The 15,099-nt window shown below is 34.4% G+C and overlaps 1 protein-coding gene across 4 annotated transcripts in view; it reads right to left on the reverse strand.

Annotated features, from left to right (window-relative positions):
- Nucleotides 1–15,099, reverse strand: part of LOC145674903 (uncharacterized) — a 157,566-nt gene that overhangs the window by 24,228 nt on the left and 118,239 nt on the right. For all 4 annotated transcript variants that reach the window (XM_081745161.1, XM_081745162.1, XM_081745163.1 and 1 more), the window contains one exon: nt 3,598–3,648. In XM_081745161.1, the coding sequence (XP_081601287.1) occupies nt 3,598–3,648 (51 nt within the window). The remainder of the gene's footprint in view (nt 1–3,597; nt 3,649–15,099) is intronic.

The following is a 15,099-nucleotide window of genomic DNA, read 5'->3' on the forward strand; positions in this document are numbered from 1 at the left end:
TTATCTAGAATTGAGTGACTAAAAATGCTTATTTCCGAACACTAGTTGCACTTGAGAACGGTTCTACTTGAAAAATTACACACACATCACGCACAAGGAAACTACAAACATAAACACAAGAAATAATACACTCTACTCTTTACATATATTCCAAACGTACAAGACTCGCACACTCGAAGGCGTAGTTCAAGTTCCCTACCCCCTTTCACTGATAAGGTTAAGCAGCTGCCGTTCAGGGCTGGCATAATACTTTTGGTTCTCCAGAGCAATGACAATCTAGCCATCTGATGTCCAAGTATTGCGGACACCAAACGCTTGCCTAGCTTGGCGAAGTAAGGCCAGTCGTTTCGTGTTAAGGTATTCGGTGATAAGAAATTTGCAGCCTTTCAATTTATTTTTTACTTTCCACACCACTTCCCTGTAACGATATGACACATATTTCACAATTACAAACCTGTGTCCTCCAATCACCACATCTGCAACAGTTTTGGTGCTGTGTTTTATTCATAGACGATGTTATATGTCCAATTGTTCTATATTGATATCAATGTCCAACTTACTCTTAATAAAATCGGTTGCTACATTGGTAGGATCTTCGCCAGGCTTCTCAGGAATTCCGTGTAATAGCAGGCAGTTTCTCCGGCTACACTATTCCATGCAGTCCAGTGGATCATCGTGAGCCACTACTGTCTCGTTTAATTGCTCCACTTGGGATTTTAAGTCTTTCACTTGTTTTCTCAACTCTGCAAGTTCTTGCAGAATCACAGACACATCACTGTTTTCATTACTTACAGATTTGATTTTTATACAAGTACTTCAGAAATTCATTTAAATTATTTTTTTACTGAATTTTTTAATAAGTGAGCTGAAGGAGAAAGTAGTTGTTGGAATTTCCTGGGTTGATGTGAAATCATTTTATTGGAAGATGTTTTGCTTTATTTCTTCAGTTTCAGTAAGCAGATGATTTTGAACATATGTTTCATGTGATTTCTGCTGTAGACAGTAATTGCTGCTGTTGAATTGCAAGATTGCAGCTAGTAACACATGCTTGTTTCCCTTGAGACTTTTTTCTTTTCTTTTTTTGTTTTTTTTTTGTTAATAACACTGGCCTCACGTTTTCCATCTGGGATTCTCTCTTATCTCGTTATTGAATGATGACGTACCTGCGAAGTAAAAATTCATTCTTCATGGGTTTCTGTTTACCTTTAAGAAAGATTTCTTTATGTACTAATAACTACTAATTTGCTCTTGGTCATTTCCTTTTAGATTGTTATGTTTAGTGGCTTTCTGTATTTAAAAATATAACGTGCCTTTAACTGAAAGTTCATTCTATTGAAACTGCGAGTATGTGCAGGAATAATTATCACATTGTATGTAAGTGTTCTTTTTCAATTTTCTGTTTGTGACGAAACAGATATGTCTGGTGATTCGCATGTATTGTACGGCAATCAGTTTGTCTAGGGAAGCTAAACACATAGTCATTCTTATGAGGCGATTTCTATTATTCCATCGTAATCGTCATTTTTCCTTTCTTTATATGCAGTATGTATCTGTGTGACTGATTGATTCTAATAAAGATGTAATTTTGCAACATGTTCCTTTTTTCCCGTATCTTTGAGCACTACAACACCACCTTCTATATGGATTTTCATTTGAGTTATCAAAACAAACTTTTTTCTCTTGGTGTATAAAACAGCTACTATTACAGGAAACCAGGTTACTGTTTGTTTTTGATCATAAAGACCAAGGTGTAAAGTCTAACTCAAGTGATATTTTGTTACTTACATTGAAAGTTTTAGTCTTGTCTCGACCCATCCTACACTTTAGAAATAATCTCTTCGGCTTTTTATTTTATCGTTTACATTATAATATATTTATGAGAAAATTCGACCAAGGCTACAGGTTCTGCGCCTCGTAGTCCTTACGGGCCCCTTCGGGCCTGAGGCCCTTGCCGATTGCCAAGTAGCCAACGTGGCCAGTCCGGCACTGTGTCCGAATGGGTGATAAAGTTCGCTATTTGGTCACTGTTATCCAACTGAGTAGCAAGATTGATCGGAGGTTCATACTTCGTTGTATGGGGGACTTCATTCCTGAACATGAAATATGCTAGCTTTACAAAGTCACTCAACATTTGAATTTTTTTCTGTTTTTCAGATTGTGCGTGTAACATCGAATATAGAGAAGTACATTGTTCCACCATTATTTTTGCCTCGCAATCACTACTAAGAGCTTTTCTATGAGATTCCCTTTATCCGTGTTTTAAAAGTTTATTTCTGCGGTGGTTCAGTGGTAGAGCGTTCACCTCTGGTGCATGCGTCCCGGGTTATCCCGTTTCCTTCTACTTTCTTCATTCCACCATTTCATTGATTTCTCATCATCACCGCCTCCTTTAGGCTAGCCGGCATAATCGTGGGACGTAAAACTCAAAGATTTCATTTCTTTTTTGTTCGACTAAGATTTAAGTATTCGTCTTTTATGAAGTTGTCCCATAACTCATTGTCGGACTTTCAAGCTATACATTAATGTTTATTTACCAATAATAATCATCATTGCTGAAAGTTACTAGGCCACTGCACATAGTCAGTTAGAAATTTAAAATATAGTACTGCTTCAAAACTAGGTAAATATATTTTCCTTCCTATAATTTAAAATTAACCTAAAAAGTAACAAGGAACCGAAATGATCTTGTCATCGGGACATCCAAATCAAACCTATTTTATTCGATAAACATAACCAGAATATGTTCATACAAAAAAAAAAAAAAAAAAAAAGGTGCCATGGAGACTGGAGTAAGTTCGTGGGGCCCATTAACCATGTCCGTATAAAGAAAATTGTAGACTCGCAGTGAAATAGCTATTATATCAACATTGTTCATAGGAAATTCATTGTTATAGTCCACTCTCTTTCGCATGAAACAAGCTTTCCAGAGGTGCTATGTGTTGTTGCCCAGAACGTACTTGAACAACGAAAATTGGGCGAATGTCGGAAAAATTACCTTCAGAAATCTCTCCCATCAACTTTGGACTCCTCTGGAGTGGCCCTGAGTAAAAACAAACAATCCGAATGTATCTCGACAAGTACTACAGAGGATAATAAATGTGTGTACCAAATTTTGTATTGATGGAGTAGATATGAGGGAAAAGTTTGTATACCAATACACTCTTTCCCCTCATACCTAGACATTTATTATCAACTATTGTATTTTTCGAGTTACATTTGGATTGTGTGCTTTTTGCCGGGGCTACTTCAGAGGGGCTCAAAATTGATGGGAAGGATTTCCAGCGGGAATTTTCCCGACAGTTTTTCAATTTTCCTGTTCAAGTACGCTATTGGCCCCAATACATAGCACATATGGAAAGCTTGTTTTATGTTGAATAGAATTAACTATAAACCATGACTTTCCTATGAGTAGTGTTGATGCAATACCTATTTCAATACGAGTGTACGATTTTGTTTATATTAACTGGGTGGTGAACATGTCTTTGTTATGTTTATCGAATGGACTACGTTTGATGACAGGTTCATGTCCGTTCCTTGTGAGAATATAAAGTGTGCTTCTTCGCAAGACACAAAATACTAGAGGATTAAAATATTTACTTCTGACTGCTTCGAGGCCACTCCACACATCATTGAGCAACTCTTTGGTTTCTGTAATACAATTAAAAATACAAAATAACTGAGGTGTAAATATTGAGCATCCATAAAATTATATCAAAATTCTTACAACAAATAGTTATGAAACTTGGCCTGATTGAAAGTGAAAAAACATTTAAAATGTACAAGTATTATTTCAATTTATGTATCCAATCATTAAATGTATAACTTAAACATTAAGATCGTATTTAAAGCAATTGGAGAGTACGTACACATGTAATAACTGTAAATTTAATAATGTATCCAATAATTCTAGCCTTTCGTGAACTTGATGATTCTATGTCGTGGAAAGAGATCCTTCCGTAGTAAACAGGTTTATAGAATCTGGTTTTGATAGCTGATGTTAGCCTATCTAATAACAGTCCTTATATTTTATTTTTATATAATTATTTTCTTAAGTATTTAAATATATCTTTCCCTAAGGAATTTCACCTAAGACTGCGCATTCTGCAAGCGATTCCGTGAAGCTGAAGTTCAGGCCCATCTCAGGTACTTTGATCCAAGTATTTGCCCAATAAATTTATATTTATGTGTTATCATTGTTTCGTCTTATAATGGATTGGGTGTTATGAATCTCATTGATTTCGAACTTACGCATTCGTAACATCCCCTTTAACATTGAAATTTGACCTAAAACACAATATGAGTTCTGACCTCCATAAGCTTGAACCGGAAGTTGGATTCATGTTCTCCTCGACGAAGATTTAACTAACGTTGTAGCCGTGAAGGAGATTAACGTAACTCTTTTTCATAATTGAAGTTTCTATATAAATACTAGTTAGCCCTCACAACTCTAACCAGTTCGTGTTCTAACTTAACTGTTATACCAACAAGAATTGGCATATTTATTTTCCACCGAAAAGGTACAAACTTGTCAAATAAGTGGAATACCTGAAAAAATACAATTTAATAGATTAATTTGGAGTGGAGTCACCTTTCGAACTCAGAACATCTCTGATGCGACAATGGGTGCTCTTATAGAAATTGTGAGTAGTAGCAAGTTCAACATTAAGCCATTCCACATGCAGTTCATCACCCAAAGAATGGATGAAAGCTTATATTTGTGTCATATTCGTGTAAATACAAAACACGTTTTAAATTTTGTTTAGGTCCTGGTATCAGGATGAACAAAGAAAACGTTTAATTTCGACATCTTTCTTAAACCACACCGCGACAGGTCCAGTTGGTTCAAAGAACACATTATCCACACAAATTATGGTGTTATTACATCTGAAAGAGAGAATGCAAAGAGTTTTCTGAAATTGCGTCATAACCACAAGTAGTGACATAGTCTGTTGTCAGCACATTACTCACTCCAAACCAATATATTGACGTTCACAGAATTACAGAGCCTACTCCAAGTTTCACGGCTGAGCGAAGACATTGTAGATCACACATTTCTTTAGTCGTTAGTGACACATAAACACCTGTTTGAAATAAGATGAACGATGACTCATGAGATCATGTCACACGCTTTCAGTCATCAGCTGTACATGTTCATGTTTGGGATACACTGTTAGCATCGTGCTAAAAAGTTAAGGTCCCTTATCACGAGTTTTGTCCGTGCAACCTGATCCCATATCTCAGTGTCATGGAATTCAAAACTAACAGTGATTGTATAAACAGATAGAAAGAGGTACTTCTTAAGTTCTTCAGTCACTTCCTCCGTAGTTGAATGAAAGTTCTAAGTGGCAATCAGCTTTAACGCTCAACGAGAAATATCATTGGTCGTTTCCTTCTGATCACTATTTCTCCAAGTTGTTGTAAGTTTGCCTTGAGTTCTGTAGGTAACCAACATGTTAAACATCGTCTCTCGTTTTCCAACCAAGATATTTGTCACTTTCATCACGCTCGCGCTACGTAATCTAGTACCAACAAACAGTTCGTACTATACAGAAGCCATAAGGGTCACTTATTTTCACTATCACCATCGGTTCTGCTCATCTCCCATTGTTCCCTTCTTGGCACACTATTGCATTTATCCTAATAGAACACCCCCAAGAATCCGTCTCTGCCATCTCAGCATAATTGTTATAAAGCTCGAGCAGCTAATACGTTTCGCATTCCAGGTCTTTCCATTCAATTGATAAATATCTATTGCTACTATTTTGTATATTCATAAACAGCAACTTTGAAACTTGTAGTCCTAATCTGTATAATATATCAAACTAAGCTGAAATAGATATAAAGAATGCAACTGCAGTTTGTATTTCTTTTCGATGCCTTTCGCTTCCTTTTTTTGACAGTAAAGTACTTTCTCTTGCAGTAAATCACCAACTAACTAAATGTTATACAAGCGAATTGTGCAAAACTTACACAATTAAAGAAAAATAAACGAAAGAAAGAAAAGGAAAAGTTTCAGACCCTTAAAAATCGCAAACAAGCATATTAAACATTCCACATTCTCTATAAGGCATGACCCGTCAATTATGTAGCTAAGTTTGAAATTCTCATAATTTCGTATTAAATTAAGATGATTGTGTATTCTGGAGTAAAATGTACATCTTTCTTGTAAAGTATGCTTATGACTCACCATGATAACGAACTACAATTTTAACTTCGAATAACTGACTTCTTTTTCTCAACAAGAACAATCAAAAAATTCAATGAAGATTCATATTCTAAAAAGTACATAATAGTTTCTCCTTATTGAGCTAAGATAGTGAATGTAGCTTAATTCATATTTCTGCTACGCTGAAACAGGGAAAAGCTCTCACACCATTTAGTTTGCTCATAGCCTAAATTGAATGTTTTTTCCCGAGGAGGATGAATTTCACCTATGTATGGACTCATTCCTGTCACCGTCTCTGAGATATATATCAAGATGGAATCGTTGGGTACATCAGGGACGAGTAATTCTAGCAAATCCATTTATAGGTTTTAGTCTTAATTATCGTTTGTCAGAACTCTCACCGCCTACATGATATCTCTCATAAATTATTAAATGTATAAATTACTGGTTTGGCATGCGTATTATTGGTTACATCCAAAACTTTTATATATAATCGGGTTAAACAAGATAAATGTAGAATAAATCACTTACCTAGAATGATCAATTAGCTAAGACTTAAATTTGTGGATACTTGTTTACATTGTAGTTTACCTGTGGCTCCTATTCAGCTACGTCAGTGAGTTCACGAACAAATGACAAATTTAACTAGATTATACACACTTTTAGTAGATTAAGTTTCTACCGGGTATTTTATATCTAATATTTTTAAAACAGTGTTTTGAATAGTTGGTTGACATTAAACCCAAAGCTAATGTATTGATAACTTTTATGTGACAGTTGTGTTTTCTTTCTTTTCAGCAATAGTTAGTATTACATGGTCAAGGATCCCTCACTAACTACTGTTTCTGAGTAGAGATGCAAAAAAGCCGGCTTTTTTGAATCGATGGTTTTTTTCACATAAAAAGCCGGCTTTTTTGGGAAAAAAACGAGAATTTTGGAAATTTTGGCTTTTTTCAACTTCATGATTTTTCTATCTAAATAGCTTTCTTATAGTATATTCTATAGTTAGATAAAAATTCCATGACCTGAATGTGATATTTCGCTCTGAAATTCACCATCAAGATGGATGGAGCACATGTTTTACGAATTAAAGCTAACATGAAGAATGTAGTATTTGAGGGTAATTTTAGAGGCTATTTAACTTTATTTTAACTTTTGAGTTATCGACATCTTTTTTCTTCTCTAGTTTGTCATCCGTGTTTCATTTCTAAGAGCTTTTAGTACTCTAGCTTCTAGCGCAAAAGTTAAACTTGCCCGTTTTTCTATTTATCCGTCAAAGCGTACGTTTTTCAATATATCCGTCAAACCGTAATTCCACATTTCTGTTATACTGTAGCTGTGAAGTGATTTAGCAATAATTTTCCGGACACAACCTTGAATACCAATTTATACAAATAATCAGTAGCGGATTTAGAAAAGTACTTTAGGAGGGGTTTTTCTGATTGTTTCGTTTCCTAAAAAGTCCTAATTTTATTTGGGAAGTGCTTGAAGTTTATGAGTACAGGCATAACTAATATTTCGTTTCGTTTATATGTTTAGCAATAATCTTCCGGATACAACTTTAAAAATCATTTTATACTGAGAATCAGTGGCGGATTTAGAAAAGTATTTTGGGAAGGGTTTCTTACTAATGTTTAGTTTTTTTAAACATTCATAATTTTTATTTGACGGGAGCTTAAAGTTTATGAGTAAAGGCATAAATAATAGATATTTCGTTTGTTGCAGACATTCCGTAACTTTGGGGAACGGGCTTCAGTCCGAAAGACCGCCCCCCTAACCTTCGCAAAATCGTCACTGCTGGTAAGTAGTATGGGCGTTACTTTGCCTAACTTTTTGGCCCCTGGGTCCCTGCCTCAGGACCCATGGTCCCTGGCCGGGGTCAATGACCTAGGGGTACATAGGACCACCCCCTCTAAATTTTGTCAGGGGTACCTTGGCCCACCCCCTAAATTTTGGCAGGGGTACATAGGACCACCCCCCTTAAATTTTGGAAATTGCCAAATCTAAAAATTTGGTATAGTAGCCTAGGACCATAGTATGTACCTCTATTAGTATTGGGTGTCTATGTCGTTCCCTTTCATGAGTAAAAAATTGCCAAAAATTCAAATTTCGGAGGTTTTTGACCTAATTTATCCCCTTTGATGAGGTGTTATTATCCTATATAGTTATATGGGCGTATACAGGGGTCCATTACCTTTCATAAGACATGGGTATATTAATGCACCCCTTTAAATTTTTGGGAGGGGTACCTTGGCCCACCCCTTCAATTTTGGAAATTGCCCAATTTCAACATTGGGTATTATAGTATAGGATCCTAGTATGTACTATGATAAATTTGGGTGGTCCACCTCATTCCCTTTTAGGGGTACATAGGACCACCCCCCTTAAATTTTGGAAATTGCCAAATCTAAAAATTTGGTGTGGTAGCCTAGGACCATAGTATGTACCTCTATCAGTATTGGGTGTCTATGTCGTTCCCTTTCATGGGTAAAAAATTGCCAAAAATTTAAATTTCGGGATTTTTTGACCTAATTTATCCCCTTTGATGAGGTATTATTACCCTATATAGTTATATGGACGTATACAGGGGTCCATTACTTTTCATAACATATGGGAATATTAATGCACCCCTTGAAAAATTTGAGAGGGGTACCTTGGCCCACCCCTTCAATTTTGGAAATTGACCAATTTAAACATTGGGTATTATAGTACAGGACCCTAATATGTATCATGATAAATTTGGGCGGTCCACCTCGTTTCCTTCCAGGGGCACAAAATTGCCAAAATATAAACGTAAGCAATACGTTATACCACGTGTTTGATTTTTGGTCGATTTTATCCCTTTGATGAGATGTTATTACCTTATATGGTTATATGGTCATGTATAGGGGTCCATTCCCTTTCATAAGATATCGGTATATTTGTACACTCCTTTAAAAATTTGGGAGGGGTACTTTGGCCCACCCCTTAAATTTTGGAAATTGCCCAATTTAAACATTTGGTATTATAGTACCGGACCTTAACATGTATTATGATAAATTTGGGTGTTCCACCTTGTTCCCTTTTAGGGGTACAAAATTGTCAAAATATAAACGTAAGCAATACGTTGTACCACGTGTTTGGTCTTTTGGCCCAATTTATCCTCTTGGATGAGGTTCTATTACCTTATATGGTTATATGGTTATGTATAGGGGTCCATTACCTTTCATAAGATATGGGTATATTTGTGCACTCCTTTAAAAATTTGGGAGGGGTACTTTGGCCCACCCCTTTAATTTTGGAAATTGCCCCTTTTACATGTTTGGTATTATAGTATAGAACCCTAATATATATTACTATAAATTTGGGTGGTTCACCACGTTTCCTTTGATGGGTACGAAATTGCCAAATTTTAGTACAACCACGTGTTTGGTTTTGGCTCAATTTATCCCCTTGGATGAGGTCCTATTACCTTATATGGTAATGTATAGGGGTCCATTCCCTATCATAAGACATAGGTACATTGATGCACCCCGGGAGGGGATTCGGTATTATAGTACATGACCTCAACATGTATCATGATAAATTTGGGTGATCCATCTTGTTCCCTTTCATGGGTAAAAATTACTAAAATATAAACATAAGCAATATGTTGTACCATGCGTTTGGTTTTGGCCCAATTTCTTCCCTTTGATGGGGTTCTATTACCTTATATGGTTATATGGTCATGTATATGGGTTCATTTCCTATCATAAGATATGGGTACATTGACGCACCCCTTGAAAAATTTGGGAGGGGTATTTTGGCTCATCCAGTCGGTTTTAGAAATTGTTTTAATATAAGCATTTGGTATCATAGTACAGGACTTCAATATGTACCACTATAAATTTGGATGGTCCACATCGTTCCCTTTCATGGGTAAAGAACTACCAAAAATCAAATTTCGGAGGTTATTGACCCCTATTTAGCACGTTATATGGTTTATTACCTTTATATGTTTATGTTCCCTTTTAAATTTGGGAATTATCAAATAACAAAATTCGGTAAACGTTTTATAGGACCCATTGGTGTTCCTCTTATGGCCAAATATTCAAAATTTAAATGTTATTGACCGGTTTTATTATTGAATAAGTACAGGATTTATTACTTTTTTTTTCATAAGACACAGGTGTATTTGTGTACCAATCTTAAATTTTGGGAGGGGGTACATTTCTTATTGTCGTATCAATAATTGGTAATTGGATAGTATATCATTCATTGGGTAAATCATTGTCAAATATGAGTATGATCACGTGATCAGTTATTAACCTATGATGGGATTAGGAGTCCAGGACATTGGTACATTAAAACTTTGTAGTATAATTTAAGAATGCGTCATTGGTTTTGATTATTCACGCCAAATATAAACGTAAGCAAGACGTTGTACCACGTGATTGTCCTTGATGAGGTAGTGTACAGGGATTCATTTCCTTTGTTGTGGTACTTCTTAAGTTTGAGTACACACACTTCTAGAAAACAGTTGGTTCTACTCAGGTAAACAATTGACGGACATTATTGACCTTATTGAACATATAATAATATGATTAACTCTAAGACTTAGGTATATCAGGAGAAGTATTCTTTAAATTTGGGAATGGTGATAAACAGAATTTTAACATAAGGCGCGAAATTAGAAACAATACATTGAACTTTAGTCACAGCTCATAGTCTAAGATCATTGGTGGTGATTGATTTGAAATCTGATAGCTATCCTTATTGAATCTTATGACTCATAGACGAAAGGCAATACATGCTACAACACTGGCAAAGTTATTGTTAATGCAATTTGATTGGTTGATCACTATCTTTCCTGCAATCTGATTGGTTGATCACTATCTTTCGTGCAATCTGATTGGCTGATGATTTTCAAATCTTTGCTGTATTCAGTTTTAAGTTTTGTTTAACATTTAAAAATCTTGGTTTCGTTCAACATTTTGCACTCACTGATAAATATGATCAAAACCGTTTATTTGTTAATCGAATAGTTAAAAACCGGATAAAGTTTGACGGTTAACCGTGAAACGTAAAATTTTTTTAGTTTGAAATTTTTTTGCTTGAAATTTTTTTGTTTGAAAATTTTTTCGTTTCCAAATTTTTTTGTTTCAAAATTTTGTTTGAGATTTTTTCGTTTGAAATATTTGTTTGAAAATTTTTTCGTTGGAAATTTTTTGTTTGAAAATTTTTGTTCGAAAATTTTGTTTAAAATTTTTTGTTTAAAATTTTTCGTTTCCAAATTTTTTGTTTGAAATTTTTTTGTTTCAAAATTTTGTTTGAAATTTTTTTCGCTTCAAAATTTTGTTTGAATTTTTTTTGGTTTGAAATTTTTTGTTTGAATTTTTTTTCGTTTCAAAATTTTGTTTCAAAGATTTTTGTTTGAAATTTTTGTTTCAAAGTTTGAGTTGACATTTTTAAAAGTTTGTGCACCTATTAGTAAAGAACCGGAACTGTTTAGAACAAAAACCTTTGACAACATTGTGGTGCAATAGTACACGTCAGAACCTGGGGTTGTACTTGAAATGAAAAAACACAATTCATTGAAATGGATCATTTTATTACACTCCACATACATCCATACCAGATAGTGGTTCTGGATATTGTCGATACAATGTATTTTGAACTTCTTGCACTAGTTTGTCTTTAGCATATAATTTTAATTCCAGTTGAAGTCTTTTAAGGTCTTTTAGCATATAATTATTGCTGACGTCATTGGTAAGGAATGTGCTGACGTTTGAATTCATGATTTCATCACAGTTGCTGACGTCATGCCGACCAACCACATTCATACAACTACAGCTGACGTCATTGGAAAGAAATGTGCTGACGTTTGAATTCATGATTTCATCACAATGGCTGACGAATCTGGCTGTGTACTAAATTCAAGTTGATGACTTCGACCCAAGAATCCTTTGTAACATAAAGATACAGATCCAGTATTTAAGAAACGCAGCAGTTCTTCTTGTTTTGATGGTTCCATGGGTAAATATCTTGCTGGTAAAATTATATTCTTATCATTTTCAAGCTTCACTACGATTCTTAATCCAAACTTTGTAGGGATCATTTGGCTAGCTAAGATTCTATAAGGTACATTCTGTTGTAAATCAGTAATCTTGGTAAATGATTTCATCACATCACGTGTGTTTAGAAACTGCAGACAAGTAGCCATGATGACGTTATCATGAATACTAACTCGAACGATACTTATATATGATGCAAAACTGATGACGTTGCATTCTTATGTTCTGACGTGTACTATTGCACCATGATAAACAACGTTGCCAGATGTTTTTGTTCTAAACAGTTCCGGCTAGTGCATACCTGTATTGATAAACAGTTTATTTGTGATCAAATGGACATTGAGTTTCCACCAATTGATATTGCATTAGACCTTAAAAGACTTCAACTGGAATTAAAATTATATGCTAAAGACAAACTAGTGCAAGAAGTTCAAAATACATTGTATCGACAATATCCAGAACCACTATCTGGTATGGATGTATGTGGAGTGTAATAAAATGATCCATTTCAATGAATTGTGTTTTTTCATTTCAAGTACAACCCCAGGTTCTGACGTGTACTATTGCACCACAATGTTGTCAAAGGTTTTTGTTCTAAACAGTTCCGGTTCTTTACTAATAGGTGCACAAACTTTTAAAAATGTCAACTCAAACTTTGAAACAAAAATTTCAAACAAAAATCTTTGAAACAAAATTTTGAAACGAAAAAAAATTCAAACAAAAAATTTCAAACCAAAAATTTCAAACAAAATTTTGAAGCGAAAAAAATTTCAAACAAAATTTTGAAACAAAAAAATTTCAAACAAAAAATTTGGAAACGAAAAATTTTAAACAAAAAATTTTAAACAAAATTTTCGAACAAAAATTTTCAAACAAAAAATTTCAAACGAAAAAAATTTCAAACAAATATTTCAAACGAAAAAATCTCAAACAAAATTTTGAAACAAAAAAATTTGGAAACGAAAAAATTTTCAAACAAAAAAATTTCAAGCAAAAAAATTTCAAACTAAAAAAATTTTACGTTTCACGGTTAACTGTCAAACTTTATCCGGTTTTTAACTATTCGATTAACAAATAAACGGTTTTGATCATATTTATCAGTGAGTGCAAAATGTTGAACGAAACCAAGATTTTTAAATGTTAAACAAAACTTAAAACTGAATACAGCAAAGATTTGAAAATCATCAGCCAATCAGATTGCACGAAAGATAGTGATCAACCAATCAGATTGCAGGAAAGATAGTGATCAACCAATCAAATTGCATTAACAATAACTTTGCCAGTGTTGTAGCATGTATTGCCTTTCGTCTATGAGTCATAAGATTCAATAAGGATAGCTATCAGATTTCAAATCAATCACCACCAATGATCTTAGACTATGAGCTGTGACTAAAGTTCAATGTATTGTTTCTAATTTCGCGCCTTATGTTAAAATTCTGTTTATCACCATTCCCAAATTTAAAGAATACTTCTCCTGATATACCTAAGTCTTAGAGTTAATCATATTATTATATGTTCAATAAGGTCAATAATGTCCGTCAATTGTTTACCTGAGTAGAACCAACTGTTTTCTAGAAGTGTGTGTACTCAAACTTAAGAAGTACCACAACAAAGGAAATGAATCCCTGTACACTACCTCATCAAGGACAATCACGTGGTACAACGTCTTGCTTACGTTTATATTTGGCGTGAATAATCAAAACCAATGACGCATTCTTAAATTATACTACAAAGTTTTAATGTACCAATGTCCTGGACTCCTAATCCCATCATAGGTTAATAACTGATCACGTGATCATACTCATATTTGACAATGATTTACCCAATGAATGATATACTATCCAATTACCAATTATTGATACGACAATAAGAAATGTACCCCCTCCCAAAATTTAAGATTGGTACACAAATACACCTGTGTCTTATGAAAAAAAAAGTAATAAATCCTGTACTTATTCAATAATAAAACCGGTCAATAACATTTAAATTTTGAATATTTGGCCATAAGAGGAACACCAATGGGTCCTATAAAACGTTTACCGAATTTTGTTATTTGATAATTCCCAAATTTAAAAGGGAACATAAACATATAAAGGTAATAAACCATATAACGTGCTAAATAGGGGTCAATAACCTCCGAAATTTGATTTTTGGTAGTTCTTTACCCATGAAAGGGAACGATGTGGACCATCCAAATTTATAGTGGTACATATTGAAGTCCTGTACTATGATACCAAATGCTTATATTAAAACAATTTCTAAAACCGACTGGATGAGCCAAAATACCCCTCCCAAATTTTTCAAGGGGTGCGTCAATGTACCCATATCTTATGATAGGAAATGAACCCATATACATGACCATATAACCATATAAGGTAATAGAACCCCATCAAAGGGAAGAAATTGGGCCAAAACCAAACGCATGGTACAACATATTGCTTATGTTTATATTTTAGTAATTTTTACCCATGAAAGGGAACAAGATGGATCACCCAAATTTATCATGATACATGTTGAGGTCATGTACTATAATACCGAATCCCCTCCCGGGGTGCATCAATGTACCTATGTCTTATGATAGGGAATGGACCCCTATACATTACCATATAAGGTAATAGGACCTCATCCAAGGGGATAAATTGAGCCAAAACCAAACACGTGGTTGTACTAAAATTTGGCAATTTCGTACCCATCAAAGGAAACGTGGTGAACCACCCAAATTTATAGTAATATATATTAGGGTTCTATACTATAATACCAAACATGTAAAAGGGGCAATTTCCAAAATTAAAGGGGTGGGCCAAAGTACCCCTCCCAAATTTTTAAAGGAGTGCACAAATATACCCATATCTTATGAAAGGTAATGGACCCCTATACATAACCATATAACCATATAAGGTA

Source organism: Thermobia domestica, chromosome 18 (genome assembly GCF_964235325.1).
Source record: "Thermobia domestica chromosome 18, izTheDome1.hap1.1, whole genome shotgun sequence".
Lineage (NCBI taxonomy): Eukaryota > Metazoa > Arthropoda > Insecta > Zygentoma > Lepismatidae > Thermobia > Thermobia domestica.